The following is a 15,518-nucleotide window of genomic DNA, read 5'->3' as shown; positions in this document are numbered from 1 at the left end:
AAAATTGTACAGTAGGAAAAAGCAGGGCAAGTACCAGCACGGTATATCATTATCAGCAATAAAAAAGTAACATATCAACATTACATAAAAAATAAATGATAGCAAAATTATCTCAAGGTCAAAAATGCAAAATGATGGACAGATTTCGCCTCAAAAATTAACTGAATGGCCTTGTGGCTATAAAACTATCACAGATTGATTACAAAAAACCAATGCAAATGCCAGTTAAATTATATTTATTATGTAAAGAAATTATAGAATTTGATATGAAAAACAATGCAACTGCAATAGTTATCACAAGGGCAAAGGACAGGAACATCTGACCTAAAATAAAATACAGCTACCAGAAATACACAATTATTCAATCTCATTATCAAAAAAAAAAAAATGATTAAGATGCCGTTTCTTGCCTATTCAATACATAGTTAACAGCAATTTCTACATTTTTCTATCTTCTAAATAGATGCCAAATATGCTTTTAGTGATAAAAAAAACTGAGTCATTAAAAAAAATAGTATGAAACTTAGAAAACATAGAAACCATTAAAATGAATCAATACTTGTACAGGCAGTTAGTAAAGTTCAGATCCCTGGAAGCCAATTCCTTTTGCCTTGGTTCCTGAGTTTATTTATGAGATTGACACTAGAGCTGTTCCTGATTTACGACAACAGTCCACCAGGTAGAGGGATATACATATAAAAGCCTATATGTATATATAAAATGTCTTCTTTTCAAAGTAAACAACTCTTCCCAGAAACCATCTCTTCAGAATCACTCATTACAGAAGACTTCTACAACTCCTTTTGCTGATAAGGTCCCACTAGAACCTCTCCCAAGTAATTCTCAAGCAGCAGATTAGCACTGATAGCCAACAAGCTGCATATCTACTTTAGTACCATCTGCAGCACAACCGTGCTTTGCCCTTTTCACAGATGGCTTCTGAGGGAATCTGAAGTTGGTCCTGTCCTTGAGATGTGGCCAAAAGGACATTTTTTTTGTTTTTGTTTTGATACAAAAGAGTGTATCTACTGCTTGCTCAGATCATAACCTTGAATCAGACCACACAGTTCATGAAGCGCATGAGCTGGAGTAGCACCAAGGGCAATCAATCACCCAATCCGGAAATAACCCTGGTACAGTGACTGAACTTCAAATCCTGTAGTTTCATTCAGAATGTTTTTCTGTGCTTTTTTTTTTTGTCATATCCTAAACCTTACTGAAAAGGTAGGAAGAAAAAAAAAAGCCATTGTGCTCACTTCAGCAGCACATATACAGAAAAAAAAAGCAAATTCTATGAACTTTCCAAAATAATGTGTATAAAAGCAACTCTAAAGAAAACAAATATACAAGAAAATATATGAGCACAAAAATTTAAGCTTCACAATTTATAGCCAAATTCAGCCAAATGGCAAATATGGTTGCCAATTTAATATGTTGTAAAATGTACCTATCTAAATTCAGTATGACTAAACTGATTTTTATTTTGATACTAAATTTCCATTTAAATAGCTGATTTATGGAAAATAAATTCAAATTTAAAAACAATGTTACTGTGGCTAAAGTGCCAATTAATTTTAAAATTATCAGTGTGCATATTTTTATAAGGTATGCATATATTTTCTTTCACTCATTCTGTGTCTCCAGGAGAGAAAACAAGTGCTGACTTAGGGCTATACTGGTTTCTCTGATTAATATCTTGCTATTTCTCCTATCTGCCTAAGAAACGTCACATATTCTGTATGCAACTACAAAACCTAATGAGTTGATAGATATATCAAAAACTGAAAAGAGGGAGGTGGCCAGAAACTGGTGACCTTTCAGTTATTATTTTTAGTCAGAGCAAACCTCCCTTTGATGATTTCCAAAGATGAAAACTTTGAAGGACTTGAACATAATTACACACTTACTACAGTCACCTACAATTTGACTTACATAACACCACAAAAGACATCTAATTGAAACATTGTTCTACATAACTTCTTTCATTTGTTAACAGTTGGCTATGTGGAATACATTTTCCGAATGCATTTGTTAACCATTAGATAAACACACTACGCCTAGCAAGACAAATAACATTACCTTTATATCTAACAACTACCAATCACTGTAAGAAGATACAACTGAAGGGGAAATAGGTGACTACCCATGATGCACGGCAAGGATACTGCACGTTAGAGCTAAGAATGATCTGAGGGTGCTGAAAGGGGCGACTCCCGAGAAGGCGATCCAGGGTTTTCTTCAGGGGGAAAAACCGTGAGGGTACAAGCGCGAATGCCACCAAGTGACTCTGGAAGGTCAAAAACTTTATGCCACTCATCTTTTTCAGGGTCATATTTCTGGACTATTTCCACCATGCAACGATTGTTCCAAGAATATCCACCAACGACATAGATTTTATTTTCAAAGACAGCAACTCCAACATCACTTTGGCCCCTCAGCATGGCAGCAATTGGTGTCCACTGGTCAAGGGTTGGTGAGTAGTATTCACAGCTTAGAACGTCATCATAATCACTCGTTCCTCTGAAGTGGTTGCCTCCGATGACATACAGCTTGTCTCCAACTGTACACATGCAATGCAAGCCTCTGACGGTGGTCATCGGAGCCTTCTGAGTCCATTTGTCAGTATCAGGGTCAAAGCACATGAGCTCGTTTTGGAAAGTGTCATGAGTGATTCCTCCAGAAATGTACATTAAACCCCCATACACTGTTCCAGCATGGCCATAGTGGGGCTCACTCATTTTTGCAACATAGCTCCACTCATTCATTCTCGGGTTGTAACATTCTACTGTGGCCAGTTCACCAGCTGCACTGCGTCCACCAACTGCGTACAAGTGTCCTTTGAGAGCGCTCAAGTGGAAGAACGTGCGCTTTTCATTTAATGATGCAACTTGCATCCATTTATTATACCGAGGATCAAATCTGAACACTGTGTCCACGGCAGTTTTTCCTTTTGTATCGTAATTACTTTGACCACCAACCACATAAAGGAAATTTCCGATGACAGCAATGCCATGCTGGTACCGAGGGGCATCCATGGGGGCTAAAGATCTCCACTCCTGTGCCCTTTCATCGTACATCCGTAACTCTTTACTAACGACCAGCTGCTGCCTCAACACTCCCCCTAACGTAACCAAGTGAGTAGAGTCGGATCGGATGGCAGTTCTGTCTGTTTGCATCACTGGCTGCATATAGGGCATCATTTGGTAATTGCTGGCCTCCAAAAGCAAATTCACACAGGTGTTGTCTGTTCTCATGAAATCTACAGTCTGCACGTAATTGATGAGGTCCTGTGGGGTCATCAGTGGAAATCGAATATTCTTCATTAATTTTGCAGCATAATCCATCCGAGGATCTTCCAGCCTTAGCCAGCGACAAGCGGCCTTGAAGAGTTCAAGTTCAGTACAGTGCTTAAGACTGTTACTGGAAAGCACAAAGGCAAGCCGCTCAAAAGGGAGTTTGAGAAACTCTCCAGTACTCAGTAATGCAGGGAAGTTCTTCAAGATGAAATTATTAACATATTTATCCACTTCTATAAGATTGTAGGTGTTAGCAATTCGTCCAACCTCCACACAGTTATCTAATGAGACTCCAGATATGAGAAAGACTTTGCAGAAATCCAAAACAGGTAAGATCTGTAAAAAGCTAGCAGCTTCAAGAGTGTCCTGAAGATTGTCCATGTTAAGAGACAGCTTTGCAGTATAGATAAAATCAATGATTTTCTTCAGACCAACCTTGTTCACGCCATGAAGCTTAATGCACATCAAATCTTGCTCTTTCATTCCACCTGTGAACATAGCCTTGAAATAATCACTAGCAGACGCCATCATGGCTCTGTGAACGGGGAAGATTTCATCCCCATCGCCCGGGACCAGGGTCACATCACAAAGCAATCCTTCTATTCTCAGCTGATCGAAGCCTTGCAGAACCACTGAGCTATGAGTATTGCTGGTAAAGAAACGCGTGGTTCCTGCCTTGCCAGGCTGTAGATGGGCAGAGACGCCCATGTCGCCGTTACCGAGGGACACTTTCATGTGAAAGCCTTCCTCTGGTACGAAGGCGCTCACTTCCCTGACTGAGGGCCGGCAGTCTCCGCGGCGTCCCTCAGGACACACCAGGGCCGTCGCCCTCTGCACACCGTTCAGCAGCTGAACCACAAAAGGCTGTGGACCTCAAAGCTAACTCTCAAGCTGATGATTCATCACCTGAAGGCAGGGAAACGACCCGGTTCACCTCGTCCGGCCTGCGCCGCCGCAGCTCCTCCAGCAGATCCGCTCGCCGCCGCGGGGGAGGCGCCGCCACGTCCTGCCGCTCTGCGGCTCGCTCACCGGCGACGCCGGACACGCCTCGGCGGCCGGCTGCGCCCTTCGCTGCGTCGCCGGCCCGTCGCCACGGCCAGCGGCCAGTCTCCGAGCCAGGGCCTGGAACACGGCCTGCGCCTGTCGCCTCAGCCTGGAACACAGGATCAGCGCAGGACGCCGAGCCGATCCTTCCGGAAAGGCCAAGTCCCAGGATCCCCCGGGCTAGGAGCGGCCGAGGGACCCACTGCGCCTGCGCAGCCGCGTCCACGCCCCGCCCCCACTCCAGCGAAGTGTCCGGGAGGGGTTGGGGCGGCGAGCGTGTGAGGCACCCGGTGGCCGGTTAGCTGCGCCTTTGTGGTAACGTTTTCGCGGTGCCTTTCCTTTTACACGTAGATACTTTTTCTCCTAAGATTTAGTCTTTTTTTTTCTTATTTGAAAGGCAGATTTTCAGAGAAAAGGAGAGATCTTGCATCTGCCAGTTCAGTACCCTAGTGGCCGCTTTCTCAGTTCATAATCGGGGAGCTGAATGGGAAGTAGAGCAGCCAGGACAGGAACCAGTGAGCATACAGTATGCTTTCACTGGCCGGTGGATGATACACCTGTTGAACCACCGCACTGGCCCTGCAAGTATATAGTTCGTTAAGGTCTATGCTTCCAGGGCCCGGCGGTGTGGCCTAGCAGCTAAAGTCCTCGCCTTGAAAACCCCGGGATCCCATATGGGCGCCAGTTCTAATCCTGGATGCTCCACTTCCCATCCAGCTCCCTGCTTGTGGCCTGGGAAAGCAGTCGAGGATGGCCCAAAGCTTTGGGACCCTGCACCCGCGTGGGGACCCGGAAGAGGTTCCTGGTCCCGGCATCGGATTGGCGCAGCACCGGCCTGTTGCGGCTCACTTGGGGGAGTGAAACATCGGATGGAAGATCTTCCTCTCTGTCTCTCCTCCTCTGTGTATATCTGGCTGTAATAAAATGAATAATAAAATCTTCAGAAAAAAAAGGTCTATGCTTCCAGGGTTCTGGTTTTTGAATAACAATGAAATGAATAAAAGCTCCTTATTGAGCGGCAGTGTGGCAAACTAATGGTAGGGGTTGGATGCTTAACAGTTTTTCTCTGTAAAGCACTTTATGATTTTTATCCCATGCAATTTTTTCCATTTATTTTTAGTTATTATTATTATCATTTTATGATACAGTTCTATAGACTCTGGGATTTCCCTTACTCCCTCCCCAAATCCACTATGCCTATTGGGTTCCCCTGTATTATTACAATAAACAGTCATAAATCCATCATTGCGGGCATGGACAATGGCAGAGAGTACAGCATCCCATTGTCAAGATATATTCAACAGTTTCATTGGGAGTTGATCTTCGATCTGGAAGTGGTTTTGGCTCATATTTTAAAATTTTTATCCTTTAAAACATTTGTTGCTACTAAAGTGTGACCATGTGAATGTACCTGAATTCTGCATTTCTAGCTTACTGATGCAATGCCATGATTTTTCTCATTTTTAAGTGGCTACATCATTTTCTGCTACCTACGTAATAGAATTTGTCCGTTATTTGCTCCTCTCTATAAACTTTGTTGTCCTACAGAAACTGAAATCAGCTTAAAGAATCTTACCCCTTGGGGGTGATGTTTGATAGAATATTGGCAAAGTCTCATATCAGGCCAATATTTCCGAAGTACACAATGGGTTTTCCACTTTGCTACTGATTTTTCCTCAGTAAGCACTTTAATAACTTGCATTTCATTAATTAATATAATAACATTTTGACATGAATAAATAAATACCTTGATGAGAACTCTTTCAATATTTTCAAAGTCTTAGGTTATTACTTTCCTAGATCCTGCTATTGTTTTTATGCATATACAGACTAATTATATTTTTATTACACTCACTCTCCCTATTTGATATAAAAATGGCATACCATACACGTGATTCTGCATCTTTCCTGCTTTCAGCTTCATGTTTTCACATGCTCCGTGATTTCATAATTCAGTTTCTTTATAATAGCTTTTTTTTTTAGTTATCATTTTTTGAAATAGTTACAAAGGGAGGGGGAAAGACAAAGAAAAGAATCTTGCATCCCCTGATTGAATTGCTCAACTCCAGCGGAAGCCTGGAGTGTGAAATTGTGTCTGGGTTTCCCACTTGCATGGCAATGGAATAGCTGGGACTTCAACTGGTTGTCAGTAGAGGATACTTGTGTTTCAGGCTGAGGCTTAACAGGCTGCACCGCAGTGTCAATCCCTCTAGTTTTAAGCAGTTGTGTTTTTGCCAATGGACTAAGCTGGTCATGAATTATGTCATCAATCTTCAAATGATGCACAATGAATCTTCTTCCTTTTTTTTTTTCTGTTGTTTCTGGTGGGTCACAGCAAGGTCTGAAAGACTCAGGCTACCGTGATTATTCAGGAGATGATCCAGGGCGTCACAAAGCTCTCAGCACAAGAAGTGGGTGGTTGGCAGGAGGCTGCCTGAAGAAATATTCCACAAACCTTGGTCAGCAATGGGAAGGCCTGGAGACTTGCTGCAGGAGTTGGGGGTGGAAGGATCCCCATCTGTATAACTCGACACTGCCTGTGAAGAGGTGTGTCCAAGGAGTCAATTCCTCTGGAAAAGAAAGAATACATCTATACCTGGAAAGTTGTCACAGAAAGAAATGATCTGTATTTCCTGTCATGCTTGCCAACAAAATAATAGCTCAGAAACAAGACCTGCATGCTTGATTGATTTGTTATTTTTAATGTTTGTTGATTCGATTAAGAGAAAGAGAGAGACAGAGAGTTCCCATTTGTTGGTTCACTCTACAAATGCCCATAGCAGTGAAGGCTGGGGCAGGAACGCAGTCCAGGTCCGTTTCACATGTGTGGCAGCAATCCAGTTACTCCGGCCCTGCTGCCTCCTATGGTTTGCATTGGCAAAAAGCTGGAACCAAGAGCTGGAACTGCACCCACATGGGAGACCCAGAAGAAGCTCTTGGAACCTGGATCCTGGCTTTGAGTTAACTCAGCTCTGGCCATTGCAGACATTTGGGGAGTGAATCAGTGAATGGAAGACCTATCTCTCTGTGTCTCCTTCTGTCTGTAACTCTACCTTCCAAATAATATAAAATCCTTAATTTAAAAGATTAATGATAATATTATTATAATTAAAAGATTTGGAGATACTTCCCTCATCAGATGGAACAGTAAATCCAGATTATGAAAACTCTCTTTCACAAAACCTCAGGTAAAGGACCAAGACTGGATTAAAACCACAGAAAATGCTAATAGCACCAAAAAGAGAGGCTCAAAGAGCAAGAGAAGGAATAACTTTGTAAGTAAGAAAGTAGATTTTTAAATGGCAAAAATCCAACTTAAAGAAACCATCCATAACTCACTATTTGAGATTCTGCATGAAATTTCTGATTACAGGTAACTCAACTTCTCTGAACCATAGCTTTTCAAAGGAGTTTAAAAGGTGGGGTGGTGGCAGACGCTGATATAAAGTACATTTTAAAGCAATGGGATATGTGCTTGCTTTGGCACAGCTTTACTAAAATTGGAATGATACAGAGATGACCATGGCTCCTGCACAAAGATGAGACACAAATTCATGAAGTGTTCCATACTTATAAATAGCAGAATGTTGAACTTGTGATTGTTGCTGAAGGACTGTACTACTGGAATAATATGGGGGAAAACAGTGGGTGGGTGGCATCATGGCCGAAGGGGAAATCCCTGTGCCTATAGAACAGTATCATGTAAAAATAATAAGGCACATGTGGTAGTTCTTTCCTCAAAGTTCATGTCCCACTTGTCATTTGCTCAATGTAGATCTGTGTCAGGACATTACATTCTATAGAATTATTTGAAGTGGTACTATCTCTTTGCAGCTGACAGACCCCAACTCCCTTCTGCCCCCCCAAAAGAGCTGAAATCTGGCAAAACCTAAAACACTGAAAACCAAACATATATGAATCATATCCAGAATGTGGATAATTTATATAAAGTCAGCGTAGTAGCTTGAGTCACTCTCTGAACTAGCAAGGCATTTCATAGGATGAAGTGGGAAAGCTATATTGTATTCTGTTGCTAATTCTGAAACCTGGCACACTTCTCCTGGCAGCTCTCCCTGCTTTCCTGGATCTATTCCTTTGTGTCCAGATCACGGGAGCCTCCTTCCATGCAGAAATTACTGGATATCCTCTTCACTTCTCTGTTTATGTATGTTGCTTCCCTTTAAGCAGAGCTACTTCCTATTCTATATTTAAAGTACTTAAAACTTCCCTAGATAGTTATAAGTGAAAGTAAAAGCTGAGTGATACTTCAGGGTTTTTGCAACACATATGTAAGAGAAATCTCCCTTTAAAACATTAATATTTTTAGAACATAAAGGCAGTCCAGGTAGTTCAAAGGAAACTGAAATCAGAATCCTGTAACAGGGTTGGCTAATAAAACCTTCACAAGGGTCTGTCCCCCTCTCCCCCCGCCGATGGCCAAGTGTGACAGGGCCAGAGACCAGATAGGTGAAGAGTGTGTGCCTGAGCTGCATGGTTCCCAAGTAGGAATTGACAGTAATGTTGACAAAGTCACAGTGATTGTAACAAAGAAGGTATATTCCCTGTGGATCATGGGCCCACTGTAGAGAGAAAAAAAAAGGACCAAAGTGTGTCCCCTTCCTTGAGTTTCCTGTACAGATCCAAAGATCCAGGTTAATGATCCCCTCAACATTCTGGCTGATGTTGAGAAGAGGGCAGAGTCTATATATCAGTTGCAAAGGAACATGTTTTGAATGCAGTCTCATGTAGTGGGGCATGAAATTTTTCAGTGAATAGTAAATTCCCAGTTTCAAAAGTTTAACAGGCCCCTTGACTTCACAATTAAGAAAATATATCAACTGTAATTTGTAGGTAAGTATTTCTGTAAGGACTACAACATCTCTTTTGCTCCTGAAACAGCAGTAAAAGAGAACAATTCTGATCCACATATGCTTGACAATTCCTTGTTGTCCCTTTTGAAAAGCACAGCTAATGATGATGTTTTCACTGAACCTTATTCCTTGGCAGAACTGTTAACTCATGATGCCAAATCCTAGAACCTGAACCTGCTTCAAAGCTCTTTTAAAGCAATTTTTAAAGTGGTCAGCCTGTATTACAATCAGTGATATGGGACCCAGCGTAGTGATCTAGCGGCTCAAGTCCTTCCTTTGCACGTGCCAGGATTCCACATGGGTGCCGGTCCTAGTCCTGGCAGCCCCATTTCCCATCCAGCCCCATGCTTGTGGCCTGGGAAAGCAATTGAGGACAGCCCAAAGCCTTGGGAACCTCACCCACGTGGGAGACCCGGAAAAGATTGTGGACTCCTTGCTTCAGATCGGTGCAGCTCTGACCATTGCAGACACTTGGGAAGTAAATCAACTGAGAGATCTTCCTCTCTGTCTCTCCTCCTCTCTATATATCTGATTTTGCAATAACAAAATAAAATAAAATAAATCTTTTTTAAAAATTAGTGATATGTTCCTTTTCTGCTTTGTTCCTGAAAGATAACAGTTGCTCCCGAAGGAGAAATATTTGCCTTGATTCATCTCAAAATATCAAAGAATGGCTTTTGACAATTCTAACCTAAGTTAACCATATTTTTAGCATTTAATTAAAACACACTAGTGATACCCTGAGTGTCTTTAAATCAAACTGTCTTTTGGTAGAACTTCCAAATAAAAGGAAATATTACTATGGGAAACTCAGAGAAGATATATGATGGCTTGAGTCCCTGCTAACCACATGGGCGATTGGATGAAGTTCCTGGTTCCTTAGTTGGGCCCAGCACAAACTCTGGTGAGTGAATGGGGAATTAATCACTGGATGTGAGATTCTCTTTTTCTCTCCTCTCTCCCCTCCTCTCTCCTGTCTCTTTTCCTTTCAAATTTCCTTTAAAATGTACATTTAAAATAAATATACTGAGCCTGTGCAGAATTTAAGGAAATGATTTCAAATTCCACTGCCTATATAATCAGCAAAATGAGTTGTCTCTGTGTGTATAGATAATGAGATGAAGCCAGGCAAGGATAGCTTGATCACATGGGAACCCTCCTCAGGAAGATGTCATGCAGAGGATATCATAAACCTCATGCTCATTGCTACCCTTCATAAAACCCACTCATACTTTGACGTATCTTACAAAGTTCTCTCTCATCAGAGGGAATAATGTGAGTGACCGGTCAATCAGAATTGAGAGGTGTTGCCGTTAGAGACACCTGTGCACTCAGGCATGAGAAGCAGGGACAGAATTCCCAGCTGCTTTTGTCTGCGTGTTTAGTGTTCTCGCTGTGTTGGATTTCATCTAATGTCATTTTTGTTTGGCACAGAAATTTGATGGAAGTGTCTGATACTTCTTCCTAGCTCTCCTCATGGGATGCCAAGGCCCCAGAGCAGCATGGAATTGACGTGACAAAGAAAATCCAAAAGGGAAGAAATACATAAGCTATCATTGAAATGGTGTTGGTACGATGGCTCAACAGGCTAATCCTTCACCTGCAAACCCTGGCATCTCAATTTATGTCAATTTATGTCCTGACTGCTCCACATCTGATCCAACTCCCTGCTTATGATCTGGGAAAGCAGCAAAGGATGGCTGAAGTAATTGGGACTCTGAACCCATGTGGAAGACCCAAAAGAAGCTCCTGACTGCTGCCTTCAGATTGGCTGAGTTCCAGTTGTTGCAGCCATTTGGGGAGTGATACAATGGATGGAAAAAATCTTTCTCTCTGGCTCTCCTTCTCTCACTAAAATAAAAATTTTGCATTTCAAGTAAAATAAAAATAAATGTAATAAATGCCAAAAAAAAAAAAAAAAAAAAGAAAGCTTTCCTTAGAGTAATAAAGAAAGGAGTATCGGGAAGTCCGGGCCCAGGGAGACTGTGAGCCCCTGAAGCTTGCCAGGGCCGCCTGCTACCTTGAGCCTCCTATCTCCTGTAGAGATCTGCATCTTTTGAGCGCAGTGACAGCAAGATCCAGACTCTGCGAGGAGAAATCAAACACCATCATGGGAGCTGATGCTCTTTCACATGCAGAAGCTGGGGAAGAGTCTGATCTTTGTCAGCTTTGTATCTGCTGAGTTGTTACTTTGGCCTCCTTATCTGACATCTCCCTGCTACTGGACCCTGCCACCCACCTCTTTCCATTTAATCAGCACTGCCAATGGATGCTCTTCTGATTCCCAATGTCTTACTTCCTTATCCCATAATATTCACGGGATCATTTTATTCCACCATTTGCCTTTAATTTTCTACTCACAGCATGCAAAATAGCTGGGACCTTTTCCCCACTTTGTCAATATGACTTCCTCACTTCACTCACATTTCCCAAGTCAATCTTTCCACATCCAGCTCTCCATAGTCTGATTCAGGGACTGATTCCTTGGTCAAAGTCATAAAATTCCTTGGAAAAAACTCTCAAGCAGGACAGAGAGAAGACGCTAACTCAAGAAATTCAGTCTCTACCCTCACTTTTGGCTAAGAGAGGACAGATGGCCATTAAATGCTGCCCCTTCTAATTTTGCTTCTAATATGCTTGCAGAATTAGTTTTTCAGAAACAGTAATTGATTAGTCATCATTCTTCAGAGAACTGGGAACAATAGGGTATTTTTAGATGTATGAGGAATTGAGTTACAGGACTATGGAGGCCGAGAAGTCTTACAATATGCTGCGGCAAACCAGGGAACCAGGAAAGCTGGTGCTGTGAGTCAGTCTGGACGGAAAGTCCTAACAACCAGGGAAGCCGTTAGTGAACTCCAGGCCAAATTGACAAACTGAGAACACAGTATCGGGGACGGGGGTCAGGCAGTATTGATGTAAATCCTGGAGGGATGTGAAAGAGTGAGAGAAAAATGGGTGTTCCAACTCAAAATGACTAAGTGAATTTGACTATACTCCTCCTTTCTGTTTATTTGAAGAATTGGAGATATGGGTGACAGTAAAGTGAATGATTTCTGACTCGGGTAAAAATGGAAATTGTTTACCGATTCAAATGCTAATATCTTTCAGAGGCATCCTACAGACATTCCTGGAAATAAAGTTTTGTTAGCTATTAGGTATCCCTCAGCCCACTCAAGTGCCCAAGCTGACAAGAAAGTAATCATTACAGATTGCACACAGGATGAATGGTGTGTCCAAGTGTATAGCTGTCAAAGTATTGGGTTTGTTTCATAGGATTTAAGGAAATGGCAGAATCATGGAAATCCTATGTCTAGATTTGTATTTGTAAACCAAATATACCTGACTTCATTCTTTGCCCAGGCCCTGCAATGAACATAATAGAAACCCAGTTCTCTGTTTCATCCTTTTTTTAATTTTTCTTGGACGGCACAAAATTAAATAGCTATCCTTTAATTTCTTATTTCATTTGTCTCTAATTGAGGGCATTCCAATTGTAAATGATACCACCACAGTCTGTATCTTTGAAATGATGTGTATCGTAAGAAGGAGGAAGGCCTGGAAAGTCAAGGAGTGTGACGGAGTGGGCCATATATTTTCAGCTGTCTCCTGTAACAATGACCCATCAGGCATCACATTGAAAACTGAAAGTATGTTGATACTGCCCGTGTCTGATTAAAACCAGTATTAGTCAACTGGAAAGATGGTGTTAAACTTTTAAACTCAGAAGCCAGAACTTAGGAGCCAAAGCACATTCATAATGTTTTGAGGTTGCTCCAATTCATGTAATTCTTATCTCTTCTCAACTTGTTTGTTAGACCTATGAAGTATTTCAATGTTCTTGCAGTAATTACCCCACACCACATATTGATGCAGATGGCCATGTCATAAGAAGCATGCACTGGATAATTTTAAGAGCTCATGAAAAATGAAACCAAGTTTATTTCAGTGTAAAATATTTGAAACACATGCATAGTTCTTTTATAATGTGGATTAAGTTGTATTGATCTCATAGGATTAAAGATTCCTCTCTGAACAGCAAAAGAAAATAAATATGAGGAAAACTGTGCAAAATACAAGACCAATAGATATATAGGTAAACATGTGTGTACATATAGTCATTTAGAGAAACTGTATAAGAGAAACTGTCATTTTGAAATGTGAACATATAGTGCAGTATGCATCTCTACTTCCAAACCAAAGATGGACTCTATGAAAGCATTCAATATACCTTAATAATGGGATGCTGGACTGCCTGCCATCGTCTATACCTACAATGTTAGAATACACTGAAATAGCAGAATGATGGACTTATGACTGTTTATGAAGGATTATACTATTTTAATAATATAGGGGAAAACAATGGAGGGAGGGAGGGAAACTGGAGAGGGAGGGAAGGAAATTCTGGAGGCTATGAAACTATCATATAAAATAAAATTAAATTAAATTAAAATTAAAATTAGAAAAGAAACTAAACTTCACTATCACACAAATAGAAGGCAGGATTTCAGGTAATGAGGCCCTGAGTACAACAAAGCAAAAGGGAAAAAAAATTCTGATCATGAATCTGGTATCTACGATGTGGTACAGTTTTAATTTGCACAAGACCCCATTCCTTTCCTGGCAAAAGCAGGAATATGGACAATATACCCAAATTTTAACTTCCATGAAAACATTTATCTTATTACCACATCTCATTTCTTCTTTCATGACATACTCTGGGCCATCAAGGAGCACAGAATTTCTGGGTTTGCATTTTGAAAAGTGGCATTAGTGGAAGCCAGGGTTGTAGCTCTTAGCAAAGCTTCAGTGAGCACTCTTTAGTAATTGCTCCATGTGAAATGTGTTCACGGGCTACCTGCTTTCCTATCTTGCTTCCTCCCCAGGGTGGCTACAAAACATGCCAACTGAATGTGTGACTGTATGCATAACACCTCAGCCCTTTGACTGTTAAAAACTATTTACTCAAGGTGTGGCAGTTGGTAAAGCAGTCATCTTTTGCTCTTCCACCAGTAAGAGGTAGTCAATAAGAAAGCAGAGATGAAAGCGTTCAAAAAAACTGGAAAGAGAAAAAAATAGACTATTTTCAGTTGTGGGGGAGAAATTTCTTTGTTTCTCTACTATCTGTGGAAGGGAACTGGATTCAAATCTAGGGACATGAACACTGAACCATGACCTGGGTTGTATTACAGCATCTCTCATCTACCAGGTAGCCTAGTTCTGGAAAGGTTGAGAGACAGCATAGTTTTTCTTCAAAAAGTGGCATTTAGAAAAGTAGCCATTTGACAGTGGACACAGGCCTGGGTGATTAACAGGTGAGGAGCAGGGAACATTGCCAGGCTTGATAAGTGAGATTTTGTGCCAAGGCTTACCTAAGAGATAAGCAAGTACAGCTCTAAGATCTGCTATATCTGTTCTGAATACACAGCAAACTCACATATCAGTTCTGTTTCAGGGTGGTCATCCTGGAAAAGGAAGCTTCTCACTGAGACCGACATGACAGGCTCTGTGACATCGCTGTAAAGCAACTGGGTCACATAGTCAGCAATGAGAGGAATGTCCATGTTGGGCCACACAGGGCCTGCAGGAAATGTGTAGGGGTATGAGGAAAGGGCTGGAGTTCAGGTGAGTGCCAAAGGAGCAAAAGAAATGAAGAAAAGCAAAGAATGACCTCCTGGGACAAGGTAGGGTTGTCTGTTACCATTTCCATCTCTGCTTTTTTCCCCAGCACCTGACTCAGGCTCCACCTGCTGGTGACTGAGTAGAACTCTGAAAAAGGGAGATGTATTTGCTTCCACCTTGGGCAAAGTATATGAGTACTAGTGCATGCAGTTAGGTGCGGAAGGAGGCTATCCTTTAACACAAACGGAATGCCTGCAGGGATATTCTCAGGTCTGCAAATGCCCTTTTTGAGTGAGTTATATTCTGCTAGGTATACTGTCTGCCATTGCCCAGGATTTTGTATTCAGTGCAAATGTGCAAATAGTTGGCTTATAAGGGTCCAATTGCCCCATTTGATTTTTATGTGCTTAGTAGGAACATGAAATATTCTTAGCAGGACACACAAGGCTCTTGCATCACTGATAGTTTCTGCAACTTACGACATGAGTGTAGTTGTTCTGGGCTCACACTCATGACATGAGTGTAGTTGTTCTGGGCTCACACTCAGCCCCCTGAAGACCACACGGCTAAATGTTACACTTGATTCTTCTACCCATGTAGTCTGAGTCAACAGCATTAAAGAGCCAAGTGGAATGACTGCCAAAAGCAAGAGCCACAGAGAAGTAAAATCTCTATGAAATAGAAA

General features: G+C 41.6%; 1 protein-coding gene and 1 non-coding gene across 2 annotated transcripts; one reads left to right on the top strand and one right to left on the bottom strand.

Moving 5' to 3' along the window:
• Positions 1-219: 219 nt before the first annotated feature.
• KLHL9 (kelch like family member 9) lies at positions 220-4,530 on the bottom strand. Its single transcript, XM_004581075.3, has one exon. The coding sequence runs from the start codon at positions 4,029-4,031 to the stop codon at positions 2,178-2,180; it is 1,854 nt and encodes a 617-aa protein (XP_004581132.1). The 5' UTR covers positions 4,032-4,530; the 3' UTR covers positions 220-2,177.
• Positions 4,531-7,809: 3,279 nt separating this feature from the next.
• Positions 7,810-7,914, top strand: LOC131481978 (U6 spliceosomal RNA). Its single transcript, XR_009246683.1, has one exon. It is a non-coding gene; the product is annotated as a U6 spliceosomal RNA (small nuclear RNA).
• The last annotated feature ends 7,604 nt before the right edge of the window (positions 7,915-15,518 follow it).

The sequence above is a fragment of the Ochotona princeps genome, chromosome 14, assembly GCF_030435755.1.
Source record: "Ochotona princeps isolate mOchPri1 chromosome 14, mOchPri1.hap1, whole genome shotgun sequence".
Lineage (NCBI taxonomy): Eukaryota > Metazoa > Chordata > Mammalia > Lagomorpha > Ochotonidae > Ochotona > Ochotona princeps.
The sequence above is the reverse complement of the archived record's forward strand: the minus strand, read 5'-3'. Positions and strand labels throughout refer to the sequence as shown.